The sequence below is a fragment of the Martes martes genome (genome assembly GCF_963455335.1).
Source record: "Martes martes genome assembly, chromosome: 1".
In the NCBI taxonomy this organism is placed as follows: domain Eukaryota; kingdom Metazoa; phylum Chordata; class Mammalia; order Carnivora; family Mustelidae; genus Martes; species Martes martes.
In genome coordinates, this window is record NC_137888.1 from 8,321,711 (window position 1) to 8,342,905 (window position 21,195).

Here is a 21,195-nt window from a genome sequence, read left to right on the forward strand (position 1 = left end):
TGGATCAATGAAAACATTAAGACCCTAAAAGTAATATGAGAAAAGGACCTGAAAAAACAATTCACCAAAGAATAAAGATAAATGAGAAACAAATGTTCAATGTATTTGCTTAGTTCAAAGCTAGATAACATTCATTAAATTAGCAGACATTTAAAAAGAAACAAATAGCGTATGGTTCCATTTATGTGAAATGTCCACAATAGGCATTATCTGTAGAGACCAAAAGCAGCTTAGTGGTTGACAGAACTGGGGGCTGAGGAGCACCAGGAGAGACTGCTGATGGGTACCAGGGTTCTTCTTGGAATGAAGGAAATGTTCTGGAACTCGGTAAAGAGTTCAGTGTGACAGTGGCATGACATTGTAAATATACGGAAAACCTCTGAAAATGGTTAAAATGGTGAGTTTCATACTATGTGGATTGTATCTCAAAGAAAATAATGAACTGACAATGGGTGATGTCAGCTAATGTATGGTGGGAGGCATTGTCATGCATTGAGAGAAGCATGGATTGGTACAGTCTATCTCAGAAGCAGTGTGATGGCTCATATCCACTGACACAATGACTTCACTTCTAATAATTGATCCTGTTATAAGCAGTTCTGTTTATAATTCTGGGAAAAAAGGGAGGGGAGACCTGACTGCCTAAGAATTAGGGAAGATGGTAAATAAATTTTGGAGTACTATGCAGCTATTGGAATACTGGTTAATATGAATTTTGTAATATTATGGGGAATGTGTATGGTATAATGATAAATGAAAATAAGACATTCAAGACCACAGAAATAGGAAAATCATATGAGACTGCTGTGAACAATTACATGCCAACAAATTGAACAACTTAGAAGAAATGGATAATCTGCTAGAAACATACAACCTATGAAGACTAATGATGAAGAAACAGAAATTCTGAACAGGAATGATTACTATTAAGGAATGATTACTGTTAAGGAGACTGAACCAGTGATCCAAACCTCCCAACAAACAAAAGTGCAGGATCAGATGACTTCACTGGTGAGTTCACCGAATGCTTAAAGGAGAGTTAATACCAATCCTTTTCAAACTCTTTGGAAAATCAGAGGAGGAGGGAACACTTTCAGACATATCTATGAGGCCAGCATATCCCTGATACCAAAACCAGACAAGGGTACCACAAAAAAGGGGAAATTACAGCCAATATCTCTGATGAACATAGGTGCAAAAATCCTCAACAAAATATTAACAAACTGAATTCAACGATACATTAAAAGGATCACACACCAAGATCAAATGGGATTTACATCCAGGATGCAAGGATGGTTCAATATCTGCAAATCAGTCGGTAGGATACACCACACTAACTAGGTGAAGGATAAAAATAGATGCAGAAAAAGCATTTGACAAAATTCAACACCCATTTATGATTAAAAAAAAAAAACCCTCTCAACAAAGTGGGGATATAGATGCCCACTGTACATAATAAAAGCCATTCATGACAACTTCACAGCTAACACCACACTCAACAGGGGAAAGCTCTCACCACTTCTATTCAACAGAATCAGAAGTGCTAGCTGAGCACTTAGATAAGAAAAAGAAGAAATAAGTGGCAACCCAGTTGCAAAGGAAGAAGTAAAATTGTCACTATTTGCAGATGATACAGCAGATAGAGAAGATCCTAAAGACTCCATCAAAAAACTCTTACAACTAATAAATGAATTGAGTAGAGTTGCAGGATATAAAATCAATATACAAAAATCTGTTGAGTTTCTATACATTAATAATGAAAGAAAGAGAAATTAAGAAAAAAAGTCCCATTTACAAATTACATCAAACAGAATAAAATACCTAAGAATAAACTTAACTGAGGAGGTGAAAGACCCTAAAGACTACAGACATTAATGAAAGAAACTGAAGGAGACAGAAATTAATGCAAAGATATCCCATGTTCATGGAGTGGAAGAATTCATATAAAATGCCCATACCACCCAGAGCAATCTACAGACTTAATGCAATCCCTATCAAAATTCCAGTGTCATCCTTCGAAAAAACAGAACAAACAACCCTAAAATTCGTATGGACCCCCCCCAAATTCCCTAAAAGATGAAAAGCAAAAATAAAAAGTGGCATTACATCATCATGAAAAGCTTCTGCACAGCAAAGGAAACCATCAACCACCTACCGAATGGGAGAAAATATTTGCAAATCATATATGTGATAAGGGGTCAATATCCAATATATACAAAGAACTCACACAACTCAGTAGCAAAAATAAATAAATAAAACAGCCCAACTGAAAACTGGGCAGAGGGTCTGAATAGACATTTTCCCAAAGACATACAGGAGGGCAACAGGTACACGAGAAAGTTCATCACATCACTAATTGTCAGGGAAATGCAGATCAGAATCACAGGAGACATCACCCCGCACCTGTTAGAATGACTACTATCAAAAAGACAAGATTTGACAGTGTTGGCAAAGATGTAGGGAAAAGGGAACCCCTGTGCCCTATCAGTAGGAATATAAATTGGTGCAGCCTCTATGGAAAACAGTAAGGAGATTCCTCAGAAAATTTAAGACAGAACTACCATCTGACCCATCTGAAATTCCACTCCTGGGTATTTCTCTGAAGGAAACAGATACTAACTTGAAAAGACATCTGTTCCTGCATGTTTACTGCAGCATTATTTACAAAAGACAAAAAACGAAAGCACCCTATGTGTCCATCTGTGGATGAACGGATAAAGAAATTGTGGTGTATATATGTACACACACAGAGAGAGGAATTCTGTTCAGCCACTAAAAAAAGAAGGAAATCCTGCCATTTGGGACAACATGGGTGGACCCGGAGGGCATTATGCTCAGTGAGATAAGTCAAAGACAAATACCATGTCACCGCACTTACGTGTGCAATCTTAAAAAAAAAAAAATATATATATATATACATATATATATATATACATATATATATATGTATATATATATATATATGTATAGTTCATAGATGCAGAGAACAGACCAGTGGTTGGTGCTTGCCAAGGTGAGGGGTGGCAGGTGGGTGAAATGGGTGAAAGGGGTTAAGAGGTACAAACTTCCAGTTATGAAATATTTATTTCAGTCTTGGAGGGACGCCTGGGTGGCTCAGTCAGTTAAGCATCTGACTTCAGCTAAGGTCATGATCTCAGAGTCCTGGGATCAAACCTGGAGTCGGGCTCTGTGTGCAGGAGAGAGTCTGCTTCTCCCTCTGCCTCTCTCCCCACTAGTGCTCTTGATTTCTCTCTCTCAAATAAATAAAATCTTTAAAAAAATAAATAAAGTAAATAAGTCTGGGTATGTACTGTCTAGCATGGGGACTTTAGTTAATAACACTGTATTATGTATGGAAAGTTGTTAAGGGAGTAGATCTTACAAGCTCTCAAGACAAGAAAAAAAATTATAACTATATACTGTAATGGATGTTAACTAGACTCATTGTGGTCGTGTAGCAGCACATACAGATGTCAAATCATTATGTTGTACACCTGAAACATATATAATGTTACATGTCAATTATGTCTCATTAAAAAAAAAAAGACAAGATTTAGAAGGGCAGAGAGTACCCGTAGGAAAAAGTGCACACACACGCACACACACATATACACCCCGGCTAACTGTGTGATGTTGGACAAGTTACTAACCCCCTGTGGCTCAGTTTCCCATTTAGAACAAGAGGATAATCATACTCCCTACCTCACCCGGCTGCTGGGAGGATAGATAATCTGTTTGAAGCTTTAGAACAGTGGCAAAGACCCACAGCAAGGATTTGATACATATTAACTCTCATTATCTGACAGGTCAAATTACAAGAAAGTTTCATTTTCTTCTCAGCTTTTCTTGATAGTCTACATTTCCAACAATAAGGAGGTATTCATTTTTTAATGAAAGTGAACACTTATTTTCCCCATGATTAAGTCGTTTGTGTGGGGGTCGGGAAGTGGAAATGCAGCACGAATCAGGCCACAGGCCCCCTACTTAGCCCCAGGACCGCCATCCCACCCAGACGAGGGGCAGGGCTCTCTGGGACAGGACAGACACGGGCTCTCTTCTTCCCAGGCTTGGCATGTGCACCTGCGTGGGCTCCCTTGACAGGAGTGAGATTCCATGCTGAAAAGTACAGACAGAGGTAGCAGCAAAGAGCTATCTTTCTAATGCTTCTCCTCTTGGGGTTTGCTTTTTTTTTTTTTTTTTTTAAGATTTTACTTATTTATTTGACAGAGAGAGAGAGATCACAAGTAGGCAGAGAGGCAGGCAGTGAGAGAGGGGGACGCAGGGGCCCCGCTGAGCAGAGAGCCCGATGTGGGGCCTGAACCCAGGACCCTGAGATCATGACCTGCGCCGAAGGCAGAGGCTTAACCTGCTGAGCCACCCAGGCGCCCCTGGGGTTTGCTCTTTTAACAGCACGATCCATGGTTTCTATTTCCAGCTCAGGTTTGCACGCATTGCATGCATGCCGCCGTGGGAGCCAGGCATCCCTGGAAAGTGGGGCCAACAAATCTTGAGGGCACAGCTGGGACCCCAGGCTGGGTGTCCTGACTCCCTTTCCTCCAAGTGACCCCCGTAGGAGGAGGAGGCTGTAGCCTCCAGAAGGTTCTCTGCAGCTATATGTGAAAGGAGAGGTGAAGATTAAGGAAGGCTGAACCAATTTGCCTTTGGCCCCCAAAGAGACGCAGTAAGATCCAACGAGGGTCCCACATGGGGATTTCCCAAGTGGCCGCTCCTTCCTCAACAGAAATGCTTATGAGGCTCCTCAACTTTGAAGTCTGTTCCTAGTGGTATCCATAGTGCCCCTGGCAATAAGACCGTATGCTTTTCCTTTTTCCTATCTTGTACTTCATACTTTCCTTCTTTCTTTTCTTTTTTTTTCCCCCTTTGAGACAGAGCGAGTGCGCATGTGCAGCGGGAAGGGGCAGAGGGAGGAGGAGAGAGAATCCCAGGCGGACTCCATGCTGAGCGTGGAGCCCAGTGTGGGGCTCAATCCCACGACCCTGAGACTGGGACCTGGGCTGAAATCAAGAGTCGAACACTTAACCAAATGAGCCACCCAGGCGCCCCCCATGCTTCCCTTACTTCTTACAACATTCCTAAAACCTATCCGTAATCATCTAAGCCAGATACAATAAAGCCAGTTTATCCCAAATATTTCATATTAGGATTCCGATGGGAGAAGTTGCCGAGATTTTATTTCTGGCCCTCCCTGCCTCTGCTGGGATGGGGCTTAGATACGGAGACCAAACAAACATAGACACTGAATTTTTTTTGTTCTTCTCTATGACCCATGGTGATAGTCCACGTATCAACCCAAGCTGAAATCCTAGATGCTTAGTCACAACATGGCTTGGTTTGCTCTAACTCCCCCTCCAGTCCGTCATTCTTAATTGGCTGCCTGAAATGATCCCGAGGAGGAGGCCTATGAGCTAAGGCCCTGCCTGGAGATGAGAGACAGGGCCAGGCTGGAGACTCCCCTAAGCTGTGAGTTCTGGGGGCAGAGGTCTTGGCTCTGGAGCTTCTAAAACATAATATCCCCAACATCATGGTCCAGGATGTTTCCGAAATCAGGGTGGCCCATGCTGGCATGGAGGCCAGTGGTCGTGGTTTTCTGAGGCCACTTTGGGGTGGAGATTCTGGTTTGGTGAATTTGCTATCCAGAAAAGTAGGTGGCCTGCCCGGTTTCTCTGGAATTCCTCTTGAAGGCACAACTAGGCCTCTCAGCCTCTGAGAGGACAGTAAACCTTGGCCTGGAGCGCAATTTCTATTTGGTTTTGAATACGAAGAGCTGAAGAGGACACCAGAAATGCCTGTCTTGATTGAATAGTGTTCCCCCAAAAGATAACGTTCTGCCTTCTGACCCAAGGAACCTACGAATGTGACCATATTTGGGAAAAGGGTCTCTGCAGGTGTCATTGTTAAAGATCTCAAGACGACATTGTTCTGGAATGGGGTGGGCTCTACCTCGACACAAATGCCCCCCTAAGACAGAAGAGGAGAAGACATCCGCCGGCGGGGGTGGGGGTGGGGGGGGGGGGAAGCAGCCAAGGCAGCGACTGGAGGGATGGGCCCGCGGCAGCAGATGCTGGAAGAGGCAGGAAGGATCCTGCCTCGAGGCCCCAAAGGGAGCCCAGCCCTGCCGACACATTCACTTCGGGCTTCTGGTCCCCAGAACTGCGCACGAGTGCATTTCCGTCGTGTTCAGCCCCCGCCAGGAAAACACCCCCCGTGGGAAAACGGGTGAGTGCAATCCCTGGGCTTCTCCTGCGCTTATCCTCTGGGCCGGCTCGGCCTTGGGGGAGTGCAGTCGGTGAGACTCAAGAAAGCCCCAGGAAGGGGGCGTGCACCTTCCCCACACAATGCCCTGCTCCACGCTGAGGGTAGCACGGGTAGCACGACACGGACGCCCCTTCTGGAAGAATGTCCCCAAGGGCCACATTGTGGCACCGACCACCGAAGCTGGGCTGAGCCTGACCCATCTGCATCCCGAAGGTACAGTCTACACGTCTAGATGTCCCAAACTGCTTCCAGGGGTCAGGACGACGCATGGATCACGCTGCACTTTCTAGGATTCTGTACTGCTCCGTCACTCGTGGTTCCCCCTTCACGCACAGGCTCCCCACACCTTCGCCTGCAGGACCAAGATGCCTCCACCTCCAGACTCTGCTTGGACGATAGGATCTAAAAAAGGATCTGAGTATGAATTAAATGTAGTCATCCAGTCCAAGTCCACAAGCAAGGCCAGCAGCAGAGGCTAGTGTCGCTTGAAATGCAAATGGTCACAGTAGATGAGACACTCCTTTCAACTTTATCTTTCATTTGAAGACCTCTGTCCCCTGTTTCACACAGTTAGGCAAACTGGTGTCCCATGTACCACATAAGCTCGTGGATGGGCTCTGCTGGTGGCCCAGTGCTGTTGTGACTCAGGGTGCCTTTGGATGGTCAAGTGTTAGCCACAGGCTCTGCCACTCCCTATTGCCCTCCATTTGCCCATTCATACATGTCACCGGCCTGGCCCCATAAACATTTGGGTTGTGTGCCATTTAAGGTATGTTCTTTATGGGTGTCTACAGCTGCTCTATCATATTGTTATAACAGTTATTTCTTGAACTCTAGACCACACATTCAGGCTTTGAAGCCTTTCTGGGATATCAGAATGTCTTGACAGTTGGACATGGCCTGTGTTCTCTGTGATCTGGGCCCACTCTGGAGAGGGGCCTAACTAGAGAGCTAGGTGACATTCTCTGACCATCTTGGACCAATAGCTTTCTGGACATCCTAGTTCTTCTAAATTCCTGTGTCCACAAGAAATCTGTCCAGTGTCCCTCAACAGAAATCATCGGGTTCGCAGATGTCAGTCCCTTCCCAAGCTGTGTATCCGCCTGAGGCCGCATGACTGTCAGGCCCGTGCCGGGGCCCACACTCAGCAGAGCCACCTCGGGATGGTGGTCAGGAGAAGGCTGGGGGGTGGGGTGGGGCGGGTCAAATACATTCCCTAGAGGATCTGGGTTTGTTTGTCCTCGCAGAAGCTTCAGGGGAAAGTGCTGGCCCAGTCTGACTGGCGGGGAAGGCCCAGATCCACAGGGACACAGAGGCCGAGGTGCCAGGGCCATGCCAGCCCCGTCTTGCTGACCTCACGAAGCCCGTGTTCTGCTTCTCCTCAGGAAACTAACTTTCTGGAAGGTGTTGAATTCTCTTTCTTTAGGGGCTGTGCTTTCTTTGGACCCTGTGGGTCCCTGCTCTGGGTTAAGATAATATTTTGAACAATGTGTGAAAACCATTTGGCTGACGGTGCTCCTCCAGAGTCACCACGGCCTCACGTCTAACCCTGCTGCTGGCAGAGCCCTTCGCCCCCATCTCCCGGGATTCCTGGGTTTGGGACGCCCGTGTGGAGAAAACCTGGCCTTGGAAAATTGGACAGTGGCTTCCCTGGGTGCTGGCAGATGTTTCCTCTGCTCAGTGACCTCATCAACTACAAAGACGTGTGTGTGTGTGTGTGTGTGTGTGTGTGTGTGTGTGTTTCCCTAGAAGAGGAGGCCAGCGCCCCCCAAGGCCTTGGAGTTCTGAGGGTCACCATAGTCCTGCCACCTCTGGCCGTCTTCCGTTGTGGGGGAAGGAAAGGAAGTGGCGGGCCTGCCCTCCCGGGGCAAACACCAAGCCAGCTCCAGCTGTGATGAGAATGAATGAGTCCCAGGTTGGCGTGGTCCACTGTGGATCCAGGATCCAGGTGAAGCCTGGAGGGAGGGAGGGAGGCTGGCGCCCAGCCCGGAGCCCTGCCATCAGTTACTGTAGCACCACGGGACAGGACTGAAAAGTCACGTTTCCAAACGATGAATCCTGCCTTCTCGGACTTCTCACCCGTCCCCCTGAAGCCGGCCGGTCCAGCTGGGCCTACTACTTGGGGAAGGACACAGAGCTCTGAGAGACAGTCCCTGTCATGGGCTGATCTGTGTTCTACCCAGATTCATGTGTTGAAGTCCCACCCCACAGTACCTCAGAACGTCATGTATTTAGAGATAGGATCTTTAAAGAAGTAACAGAAATAAAATGAAGTAATGGGAGGGACCCTAATCCAGTACGGCCGGTGTTCTTATAATAAAAACAGACGAGGACGCGGATACACACAGAGGGACGATCACGTGAGGCCACAGGAACAAAACACCCATCTACGAGACAAGGACAGAGGCCTCCGGAGAACCCAGCCCTGCCAACACCTTGATCTCAGATTCAAGCTTCCAGAACTGTGAGGAAACACATTTCTGTGGTTTAAGCCTGGGGTATTTTGTCATGGCGGCCCAAGCAGACCAATACAGTCCCCATAAGGATCCGAAGCGCGTGAGGCGAAAGCATTGTCCAGAAACAAGAACTCAGGGCCTTGGGCAGGGCTGGAGGGAGCTGGACACATCCTCCTGGAGGAGACGGGATAGCAGAGGACACCAGACGAGGAGTGAAAACAGAACTGGGAAAGAGTGGGGTGAGGCTTGGCTTCCCCCAGCTCCCACAGGGCAGGAGTCCGGGTATGGACAACACTTGAACTGACCAACTGGGTCCCTGGGTTGTGGGGGTGACAGGGCCTCTCAGAGAGAGGTGACCAGTGCCTGCGAGGACAAGATGACCACCTGGGCTGGGAGGTGAGGGAGCAGCAGGTGAGGAGGGAGGGCTGGATGGAGAACACCCTCACGAAGGCTGGAGACCAACGCGGGGCGCGGGGGGTAGGCTGAGGAGACACAGCCCGCTGGACCTTTGCTCTGACAGATGCCTCATCGCAACCCTCACCAGGGAGCGCACCCAGCAACTTCCGACGCCCCCATCTCCTTCCTGAGGCCTTTCTCTGGCAGAGCCCACGCGGACAGATGTGGGGGAGCAGGGGGGTTAACAGCCCCGAGAGCGGCCGTCAGCCGATGACTGGCAGGAACAGGAATATAAATACCTCAGCTCACCCGCCTTGGCGCCATGACCGAGTCCCAGTCAGAGGGGCCCGGAGTTGGCCCCTCTGGCCCCAGTTCTATGCGTGGGAAGGAGACTCAGAGCCCCAGCTACCTCACAACACAGAGATTTCAAAACTGCCCCAGCTCCACACCCATAAACACCCGGCGTCCAAAAACCACGCTCTGCCTGTTGAATACGTTTGCTCATCCGAGAGTCCCAGCTTTGGAGGCGAAATTAATGGCTTTCCTGAGGGGGGGGTATCCAAAGAATGTTCCAATCCTGGAGCCAAGGTGTGAGCTCTAGAAGCCTAATTCCCGCCCGTATGTGTGGTAAGAGCCTCTGCTATTTCTCACTGTCGAAGGTGCTCTAGTTTCTATCAGGAAAAGCTGGTGAAGGGAGTCTGAGACACACATGGGGCTCATGGCGGATCCCCAGGCCACGCCCCATCTCCCCGCAGCCTGGCTGGGCTATGCTCTCTACCTCCTGATCCCGGTGGTCGTTTCTCCACCGTCGCGAAGGTCACTGCGCAGTAGCAATCATTGCCGGTATTGCTATTTTTAATTTTCTTTGATTTACCAATTCTAGCCCATTTGGAGAAAATAAAAAAAACCACCGTGCTCTCTCTGGTTTCTAAATGCTTCTTTCTGTCTTTTCCTTGTGTGTCCTGGAAGCCTGTGAATGCGTTCCCTTTCAGGGCTCCCTTGTCGAGATAGCTAGAAATACCAAATCCCAAGTGGGATAAGGTGAATTTGTCATACAAACTGCAGAGGACCTCCCAAATAAATAAAGTCCCTTCATAAGCCGGGTGAGCTTGGCAAGATTGGGGTTCCTGATGGAGCAAAGACGGGCTCATGTCTCCATATCTAAGAGCCACCTTGTGGCGGAAACCGCTCAAGGCTTGAGAGCCAAACAGGCCTGGACCCCAGTCCTGTCTGACTCAGCTGCTGTCCGCCCACAGGCCTCCATCCCCGGGGCTCACCTGCTCGGCTGGACAACGGGCATAAGGGCCGCCCAGCTCCCCTCAATGACGAAAGGTCAGAATGGACACATGAAAAGCATCCAGACTGTGTCAGGGTCACAAGAGCCTCATGCTGATCATCACTGTGGCTTTTATTACATTTCCAAAGCACAAATAATATTTATTTCCCCTGGAAAAAAAAAAATTCCTGCTCCCCTCTATGAGCCAGGCAGCAATGAGATTTAAGGGGCACCTGGGTGGCTCAGTCAGTTAAGCGTCTGCCTTCGGCTCAGGTCATGATCCCAGGTTGTGGGATCGAGCCCCACGTCAGGCTCCTTGCTCAGCGGGAAGCCTGCTTCTCCGTCTGCCTGTGCTCCCCTTGCTGTGCATCCTCTCTCTCTCTGACAAATAAAATCTTACAAATAAAAAAGAGATGAGATTTAAAACGAAGACTTTTAATTCCGTAAGATTTCATTCTCTGGGTTTAGAGGCCTAATGTCCTCCAGTGCAGCCCCACGTCGAGGAGCAACTCTTCCTGCACGTGATTTGGGGGATATCAGGGCTTGCTGGGGTCTTGACGAACTCCTGCCTTCATGGAAGGGGGGCTGGGGACCTGTGGGGTGGAGGCTTTCAGAGCAGCTGCCTGCCTTCTCCCTCTGCAGTGGTGGCGGCTGGGAATGTCCCTCCCAGGGGCTCCCCCAGGTGGTGTGGAGATGAGGACCCTCACGCCTGTCCTCCCTTCTAGACTGTTCTGTGGTGATGCTGCCGCTCCAACACCCTCAAAGCAGATGCCTCTTCATCTCCTGACCACTCTCGTGACTCTAGAGCACATACTCTCAGCTTACCTTCTGCCGGGCAAGTCTCCCCGAGAACTCATTCTGTAATCGACACTCCCCACCCCTGTACCAGCCCCCATCCGAGCAAGGCCAACCTATAGATCCCGTCCAAATGGTCAGCAGTTGCTTCCTGACCAAGCTGCTTTCAAGAACGACAGGGATGTTTGTATCACGATTTGGTTATTGAAACACAAGAAATAGAAAGGCGGCTCACAACTCCGAGTCTGCCGTGCACGGCGACCTCTCCTCGCGGTTGTGAATCAAATGGGAGCAGGAAGAAGCTGGGTGAGTCTGCCTAGCGACACCCCAGTGACTGCCATACCCACTGGGATGAGAGACGACTGGGCAGGCAGACGATGTGGCCAGAGCGAGCAGTCCTTGACCTGCTGTCCACCCTCAGCCCGACACCAGCCACTTGTCCTCGATCGCCTCCTCGTCAACACAAAGCAAAGCGAGAATGGGGGCAGGAGAGGATCCGGCTCCTCCAACCTTCTGGACCCCCTTACCAAGCACCCCTGAGCCGGCCATTGGCCCGGAAGGCTGGACAGTGAGACAGTGAGAAGATGAGGTATCCTGCTCCATGCCACTTCTTTACTGCCTCAAGTTGGATTCCGGAAGAAAAGTGTCACTTCTTTAAACATTTCAGTGACTTGCGGCCCACCGCCACGCCATGCAGATGTTCACCCAACTGTCTGCATTGGCAAATCGAATACCGATTATTCCCTCTTTCCATGCTGACTTCTCCCATCCTGGGAACCTGGGATCTCCCCCGAGCTAGCCAACCGGGTGGTGGACAGCGGCCAGAGGCCGCCTGCTGCCTCTCACTGTGTGACCCCAGGCAAGTGGCGGCACCTCTCTGAACCTCAGCTCCTCCTCAGCGGTAAACGAAAGCTATGAACAGGAGAAGCTCCCTCACCGGGCTGGCAACATGTGTAACCACTTAAACCAGTGCCCGACAGCAGTAAGGACTCTGCACGCGCTGGTTCTTTTGCTAGTTGCCCTCACTTGCAGCCGGTGTCCAGAGGTCATAGAGACATTCGGGTTCTAAATCCACCATCTCCAATCCAGCAGCTTCCGCACATCCCACCCCCGCCACATCACCGGAAGGTGAGCTTGGACGGCTGAGAACGCACCGGTAGCTGTGCTTAACGGAGGGGTGGATGGGGTGCGCAGGAAGTTTAAAATTCACGTGTGCACAGCGGACGACCAGACGACCGTGGTACCTGACAAGGGCCTCCCCGCTCCGCCCACACCCCGGTGAGCCCCGCCCTCAGCGAGCCCCGCCCTCAGCGAGCCCCGCCCCCAGCGAGCCCCGCCCACAGCCCAGTGGCGGCTGCGCGAGTGAGCGGTACTCACGGAGGTGGTGCGCGTAGCGGAGGTGGAAGACGTCACAGCCGTGCACGTGGTGGTAGAGGGTCTTCTCGATCAGGTCCTGCGGCTCATACCCGGTCAGCTCGGTCACCCTGGGGGGAGGGGGGCAGTGGCTCCGTGGGTTACTCTGCTCTGCAGATCGCCTTTCATTTAAACTAATACTGGTTTGGCCAACGAATCAAGTGCTAAAAGGCTCAGAGGAGGGGGGCTGATGTTGGTTTTGAAAACCGAGAATGATCTTTTTTACAAGAAGACAGTCTTTGAACTCTAGCCCAGTGCAGGATGTAGCACTATTTGTGAGCGGGAATGTTCTTCTGAAACCGCCGGCTAGAAGAACATTTGATGGCTTACCATGTTTTCCTTTTTTGGGGTGAAGCTTCTCTGGGGGCGTTTACACCTGAACTTTGATGCTGATAGTGAGGGAAAGACCCACTTTCCTGGGGCTTTTGGGTGACAGTCCAATGGGAACCTTTGTTTTTTTATTATGGTAAAATATGCACAGTGGAAAACCTTTGCCATTTTAACCATTTTTAAGTGTACATTTAGTGCAGTAAGTACATCCACAACGTTGTGGGACCAGCACCCTTTCCATCTCCAGAACTCCCCACTGCACCCCACGACGCAGACAACCTTCACTCTCCCTCTGTCTCTATGAATCTGTCTATTCTAGATATCTTAGAAGTGGGGTACCTGGGTGGCTCAGCCGGTTAAGTGGCTGCCTTTGACTCAGGTCATGATCCTGGGGTCCTGGGATTTGAGTCCCCCACATTGGGCTCCTTGCTCAGTGGGAAGCCTGCTTCTCCCTCTGCCTCTGCCTGCCACTCCCCCTGCTTGTGTGATCACTCTCTCTCTGACAAATAAATAAATAAAAATTTAAAAAAGTATCGCAGGGGGGTGAAATGATTTGGCATACGTCATTTTGTGTCTGGCTTCTTTCACCTGGCATCATGTTTTCAGGGTTTGCCCATGCTGTAGCCTGTGATAGATGTGGTTCGTTTTCATGGTTGGGTTCTATCGCATGTAGATATCATGTTAGGGTTGTCTGTTCATCCACTGATGGCCACCTGGGAGGTTTCCACATCCGGGCTACTGAGTGCGTGAGCCCTGATGTCTCACCGGATGCCATGGCCTCAGGACGCTCTGGTTGGGCGGTGGCTCATTCAGACTAGCTGGAGCCAATGACCCCTCCTATGAGTGGAGCATGGTCGTGCAGCCCCCAGAAAACAGTAGAACAGCCCCCACAAATAGCATGACTGCAAGGTAAACCTTCAGTCTGCTGACGAAAGGGCAGCATGTCCCCGGGCTTTCCTGCCATTATCACCTCTCTGTTCTCATCAAGCCCCAGGAATGCAGATTCTCTTCAAGAGGCCCCACATCAGCTCTTTGAAGAAAAGCGGCTCTCAAGGTCCAAGCCCACATCATCACTGACCTTCGGATCACTCCCTCCAGAGGTGAAAAGGGCACGCGCAACGGTGTTGTTCCTCAGGCCCTGGGCAACTGAGCTGGGAGCTGTGCCCTCGGAGGAGGTGGCCCAAGCGTCTTGGTGACAGATATTCAAGAACAGATGAGAGAGGAGGACAAGAAGGATTCTAAGGGAAGGGAGACGGTTCTGGGGGGCAGAGGTGGGGCCTGAGGCCGGGCCGGGACTGGGGGTCCTGAAGGCTTCTATCTGAAATGTTGGCTAGAAATGAAACGGGGAAACTTGACCTCACATTCATTCTGTAACCTGCTCCCCTTTCTGTTGAGTTCTGTGCGGGCTTTGGGTTGTAAATCTCCGGGAGCCTCATATTTCCCTAGAATTACTCACTATTTGGTGTACACATTTCCATGGTGTTCCTCCAGGGTGGGAAGGAGATGGGGCTGGAGGTAGGCGGGAAAGGGAACTTGCCACAGCCTTTCGGGGCTCGGGGGACTTGTCTAAGGGCCACCTAGAACTCTAGGCCCCACTGGAGTCGAACTGTGTGGCAGGAAAACTGAGACCTGGCGTCCCCCCAGAAAGAAAACCAGGCATCTCTACGGTGTGGGGATGAAAGAGGCTTCCCAGACCCTTTGGAAGCAAAGTTACAGAACAACGGCCCCGAACGTGTAAATGAATCAGAAACATATGTATTAAGTTTCTCATCAAAGTGCACGCTGGTTTTAAAAATTAAAGGGAAAGAGAAGGGTCTGGCAGCATGCCCTCCTGGTTTTTTCCAAACCTCCAGTGTCTGAAGACCTGTCAGAGGGATTTGCCAAACCCCAAACATGGCTGGGTTCACCCATCCTTAGCAAAAGCACCAGCTACAGTTTCAAAGTGAAATACCACAAAACCCCTATGAACCTAATTTCAGGTTACGCTGAGTTCAGTTGTGTCTGGGATTACACTGGGTGGGGGGCCCAGTGGCCACCCCCCAGGCCCGTGACTCTAGGGCTGCTGGGCTTCAAGCCAAGCCCACACAGTGGCCTCTGGGGTTTGGATGTAGGAGCTGACATCTCCCGCCCCGCCGGGCCATTCTGCTGACCTCTGGGTCCTGGGCCAGCCCCTCTGTCCCCCAGCCCAGAGACCTCTCAGAGACCGAGCTACAACGGACCAGAGACCAGAGTGGGGTGAAGAATTCTCCAGCTCATCTCTCTCTTAAGCATCTCTTAGATGACTGGAGTTCACAAGCTTTGCTAGAAGCTTCCTGGTACTTAGTTGGGAGAACCATAGGCGACTTCTGCAGAGACAGGATGCCTTCTGCAAGTTCACAGTCTTTCTTTCCTACTCACCTCAGGGGTCTGGCCCTCACCCTGAAGTGGAAGGATGCTGGCATTCGAGAAAGCCCATGCCTGAGGCTCCCTCCCCGAGCAGTCTGGCCTGTCAGCTCACGTTGTACACCCTCTTCCGCAAAGCCCTCCGTTTGTCCTTCTTGTTTCAAAGCTGCATGCATTGAACCATGTGAGAAGACCTGAAATCTCTTCTCCGGGGAGACCTCCCTCTTTCTTCTTCTAGAGAATTCTCTGAGCCTCAGAGACTTTTCCTGGAACCCTCAAAGGAAAACTAGGAGACAGACATAACAAGGGAGAACCTCCCCCAAGTGACAAAATAATGAACTTGGAGAACTGGAACTCTTTTCAGTTCACTTTTAAAAGTGGCTCCCGAATCCAGAAAGAACCCCTCCCCACCACTGCCTTCTGTCACTTCCGCCGCACTCCAGGCAGCCCACCCCACCCTGGGCCCCTCCAGGCAGGTGCCTGTCTTCCCTGCAGGAAACGGCATTTGTCAGCGTCTGCCTGCCCACAGGGGCTGGCCTCCTTCCCCCAAAGAGTTCTGTGTACTCTGCTTGGAGCTCCTGGGAGCACAAAGGCCAAGTGCGTCATGTCAACCTTTTGTCACTTTACCTTTGCAGGGTTCTGAGGTTCTGAGGTGTGCTAACGATGAACTAAGCTAACTGCTGTCTTCTCTTCCCGGCCCTAACCAGATATGTGTGGTTTTCTCCCATAACTGGTTAAAATGACCAATTTTATGGCATGTATATTTTACCGCAGTTAAAAAGATGGGAAAAAAAACCTACAAATCTTAACAACAACAAAACATATATATCTATATATTTACATATAGATGTATCTCTCTCTCTCTCCCAGAAAGCTTAGCCACACACACCAAAAAGCAGAAGTGGGGTCTCTGAACATCGAGTCCTCCGTGTGCCGCTGAGGACTCCAGGCCCACCAGGCTTTTCACTTTCACAAATGCTTCCTGTCTGGTCGTGGGTAGCCCAGTGGGCAGGGCAGGGCTGACTTGTTTCACAGATGAGAAAAGGGACGCCCAGAGAAGCCCCACAGGCCTGAGGCCTCCAGGCGGGTGAAGCCCGAGGGCTGCCCTGGGGGGACGGCCCGGCCGCTCCAGCAGCCCCTCCCCTGTGCAGGCTGCCGCGGGCCCAGCGAACACAAATCAGTGCTCCTGCCTCGTTCACGCTCCCTTGTCTCTCGGGGCGCAGAGCCTCGGACCTGCACGCATCCTCAGGTAAGAAGGGAAAGGAAGGTTGAGAGAGCCGGGTCTGGAGCCACTGCATCTTGACCCTCCCCGCCCGCCGGGGGCGCCCTCCCAGGCCAGGGCCAGACGGGGGCCCCCAGGGAGGTCGAGGCCACAGCTTTCCCCAGGGAAGGCTGCCTGCCTGCTCGCAGCCTCAGCTCTGGTGGCCGCCACAGCTCGGATGGCCTCCCACCAGCCTGCGTGGGCAGCCCCCCGCCCCACCACCCGCACCACTACGTTCTTTCGATTGTAAGGTCCTACCTACTTGACGGAGATACAAGACAATCCCGACCTCGTGGACCTTCAAAAACTTGTGTCCACAACACGTGTTTCCAGTTCCTACTCCAGTGAGATGATGAAGGGAGAAGTAAATAATATAAAATAATATAAAACCTAGTACCTGGAGAAGCGGCTATGCCCTGAGGCCTACGGCTGATAGCGGGTCTTTCAACTCATGACCTGGTTCCACTAAATCGCTTTCTCACATTCTTGAGAGAGAGAGAGAGAGCACGAGTAGGGAGAGCAGCAAAGGGGGAGGGAGAAGCAGGCTCCCCGCTGAGCGGGCAGCCCAATGCGGGGCTCGATCCCCGGACCCCGGGATCATGACCTGAGCCAAAGGCAGACACTCAACTGACCAAGCCACCCAGGCACCTCTCTCACTTGCATTCTTAGTATGACTTATTCCTCATCACATTTTGGCTTAACAGCGTAGCTCTCGGGGCAGTTTCCACCGTCGGGGTCTTCCAGAACTCTGCAGGAAGAGCAGGTGCCAAACTCACCTGGAATCCAGGAAGATGAGCTTCAGGTCGAGGCTGGCCCTGAACATGAACATGTTACTGTGCAGCTTGATCTCTGTGACGGCGCTGGGCGGCAGCGACTGGCCCACGGCCACCAGCCCCACGATCTGGTAGCATGAGTCGTACAGGGACATGTCCAGCATATACTGCCTGATCTTCAAGTAGCCGCTGCAGTGGATGACCTGGGGAGGGCAGAGGGCAGGGTCAGCCGCTGGCAGCCCGGGGGTCTGCAGACTGACACCCACTCCTCCTGGCTTGGGGCCTGCCTCGAGCGTGCTGGACGGTGCCCAGCCCAGCCTCTACTGAGTGGTCGGGCCAACGTGCTTCTTTCTCAGGAAACTATCATAAGAATGTAAGGGTTGTCTCACCCAATTGACTCTGCTCAAGTAACTCCATAAGGTAAGACTCCAATCGTAATGCATTTATCCATAATTAACTCATCACCAAGTCACTATCAGAGGCACAACGGAAGCTGACCGTTGGCTCCATGATGCTCATCGCCTCCCGGTGCGACTCAATTTGACAACATGTTAACTTGACACTTACGCCACTTGACAAGCTACACCATTCCACCAGTAAATTAAGAATTCTTTCAGTAGAATCAAGAGTCTTCCTTTAACGTATTTTTATTTTGTTTTGTTTGTTTTGTTTTGTTTGTTTTGTTTGTCACTATCCCCTCGTAATGAGCACTAAGCCGGAATGGCTATATGGAAACCTCTGATTGTTATAGCCAAAAACCATGCAGGAGAGAATGTATAAGGTTTCAAATGGCCAACAGAAACACTGGTGCAAACTTCAGCCTCACTGTTGGCAGCATTTGTGTAAGTTAGAGTCAGTAAAATCTTGAAAGGATCCCAATCACCGTGACAGCAGCAATGAACAGCTAAAATCTTAAATTCTCTTTTCTAAAACGTTCCTCCAGGAATCCTGGATGCGTTCACTCTTTAGAGCCCCAACAAATCTTAAAATCCGCCCAGTCCATTGTCACATCTTAATGATGAGGAAACTAAGGACAAGGTAGGTGATCTGTCTTGCTTAAGATTAGACAGCTAAAAAGTGGCAGACACAACTCAAGACCCAAGTCTGTTGGGTAGAGGACAGCGCCGGGGGTTCTCCACCCCTGGTCGAAAGAGGCTTCGAGTCTGGGTCAGCAAATAAGAAATGTGTCCCCAAACTATAAAACAGAGTGAGGTAAAGTCAAAGGAAAGAGCTCAGTGTGGGGTTCGAAGGGGGTTGCTGAGGAGAAGCTGAAGGGGAGGCAGCCGCTGTGGTAGGGAGGAGGGCGGGAGGGGCATTCCAGAAAGAGAGGACAAAGGTGGGAGAAACAGTCACTTCAGGCTCCAGAGAGGACTCAGAGGGGTGGAAGGCGATGCTCAGCACTGATGTCCCCCAACCTGCCCATCCACCCGGGAGTGGCTGACTGGTACGGAGGCACCACGCCACCCCTGGGCTCGTCAGGAGACCGACTCCTGAGTTCTGGGGCGAGCCAGAGCCGGGGGCCAGGTCTGGCGGAGAAACGCAGCCAGGAGGAGCTCTGCCCCTTAGCGCAAGGGCCCTGTGCCGGTCTCATCCCTTCTCTGCTTGCGTCCCTGATGATCATACAGTGGGCCAGTAAGACCCCCCTCCGCGGGCCGCTATGACTGCTACTTAACGAGATGAGAGGCTGCTGACCAAAGCTCTCTGGCCCTCAGAACGGGTGCTACCATTAGTCAGGCACCTCACAGCCATCGCTGGGTTTGGTCAAAGGCTCCAGGGCGGGAGCACACCGTCTCTGTGCTCTGCATATTCACTGCGACCCCCGCCGTATGGGTTCTCAGTAACTAGAGGGCGGCGGCTCCAGGGGCACTGACCCGAGCAAAGAGGAAACTGCAGGAAAGTTAAGTTTTATCCTTGCCCACATTTATTCCTGGTCTCGTGCGATGAAATCCAGTCCTCCTGGAATATCCTCGCCGGACACCAGCTCTCATACCTGCGGCAGGAGCCGGGGCGAGCAGCCTCCCTAGAAAGTTCTGCCTGGGGCAGGGCGAGATGTCTGGGTCCCGGTGCGTGCTGTCTGCAGATGCTCTTGTGCGGGAAGCAACCCTTAAAGCCATGAAGACCCATCACCGACTCGCGCTTCCCTCCCGCCACGCCAGGCCCCTCGTACCTTGTATCCGCTGCATGTCAGGCCCGCGTTTCTTTTCGCCAAGACACACTTCATCCGCAGGAAGAACGACCTCTCTATCTCATACTCTGAAAGCAGGAGTGTTGTTAGATGGGCCAGCTGTCCGGTGATGTTTGCCCCGATTTTGTCCCCACAACCTCAGTCAGCCCTCAGGACCAGACCAGGCAGCCAGAGGCCCCATCCCAGAACGCCCAGCCCCGGACCCAGGGACTTCCACCTGCGGCCGGGCCCCGGGTGGGGTGGGGAGACCGGCCCCGTCCTGGTGTGGCTTCTACGTGCTCCAGAGGTAGGCAGCCGGAAACGTGGCCATGGCGATAATTCAGGAGACACCAGCCCGGGGCCGATGCTGAGGACTCTAAGTGCAGCGGGCCCAGCCCCGCTCGCATGTCCGTGGTCCCCTCCGGGCAGGTGTGGAGAGGCCTGGTGCCAAATAAACCATTCTGGCCAGCCCTGGGGTGGATGTCTGAGTTGGCCAGGAAGGCCCAGAGGCATCTGACTTCCCTCGGGGATGGGGATGCTGGGTCAGGGCTCACAGGCACAGCCCTCTCCCCGGCAGAGGGAGGCAGCCACAGGGCGCCTCCTGCCAGCGGTGCCCGTGGGCACTGATCCTGCCTGAGACGGCCAGGGAATGGGGAAGAGAACCCAGCAGACCCACTCGTTGGGCCAGATCAAAGCTTTTGCCCTCATCTATAGCCCCAGTCTGACCACCCCTCCTTTCTTGACGTCTCTGACCCTCCCCATTCAGTCTCTCCTTGGCTGGCCCGAAGGCCTCACCCACCCATCTTTGACCTCACTATTGCAAATGCAAGTGAGTTCCCTAAGGAAACACCCTATGCTTCAGTGAGCAGATGCCTGTTCTCCGGAATGATGTGTCCACGTCCCTGGGTAAGGGTGAGGTCAGTCCACTCCTAATAAACAGCTACTTGGTGGCAGTTAATAAATTAAATTTTAAGGAAAGGTTATCATTAGGAGTGGAAGCAGTGCCCCCTGCCCCTCCCCAGGGGGAGCAGGGGAATGGCCCTTGAGGCTCCTCGTCCCCTGCCCCCCCAACCCCCGTTGGAGGGGAGGCCACATTTATCCGCAATTCCTTTGCAGCGGGCCAGGGTCTGCTAGGCATAAAGGCTTCCCACGAACATGCCTGCCTGTCTGCACCATTTCCAGCTATGCACTGAGGTGTGGACACTCAGGGCTAAACACCTTCACCCAGTAATGAAACATCCAGTATGGAAAAAGCCAACAGCACAATGACCGGGGAGCTCGGCGGCAGAAAACCAGCTCTGTGGACGAGAAGCCGGGGACCAGTCCCAGTGTTTGTGAACCTCAGACGCTGCACACTCAGGTGGCATCCCTACCTCTCCTGGAGCGCCGTGCTTCTCTTGTGTGGTTGCTACACCTCAGACATAAACCCCCAGGGACTGGGATGAGAAGGGTCTTATGGTATTCCCAAGATACTGTTTGCTGTCATTTTACAAACACTTAATTTATAGCTATGACATGGAAGGCTGACATGAAACCAGAGCTCGTGGGAGAAAAGTCCATTCCTGTGTACTAACACACTGTGGAACTTTCTAGAACAATAACAACAGAATGTTTCTAGGAGTTCGCTAAGACTCCTGCGGCCTTTTCCAGCGTTAAACAACCCCGCAGTGAAG

The 21,195-nt window shown here is 51.3% G+C and overlaps 1 protein-coding gene across 1 annotated transcript in view; it reads right to left on the reverse strand.

Moving 5' to 3' along the window:
- SIM2 (SIM bHLH transcription factor 2) overlaps positions 1 to 21,195 on the reverse strand; it is a gene marked incomplete at both ends in the record, with an annotated part of 50,404 nt that overhangs the window by 7,146 nt on the left and 22,063 nt on the right. The window contains 3 exons of the mRNA XM_080816386.1: positions 12,577 to 12,683; positions 17,362 to 17,561; positions 19,526 to 19,611. Coding sequence (XP_080672512.1) covers positions 12,577 to 12,683; positions 17,362 to 17,561; positions 19,526 to 19,611 — 393 coding nt within the window. The remainder of the gene's footprint in view (positions 1 to 12,576; positions 12,684 to 17,361; positions 17,562 to 19,525; positions 19,612 to 21,195) is intronic.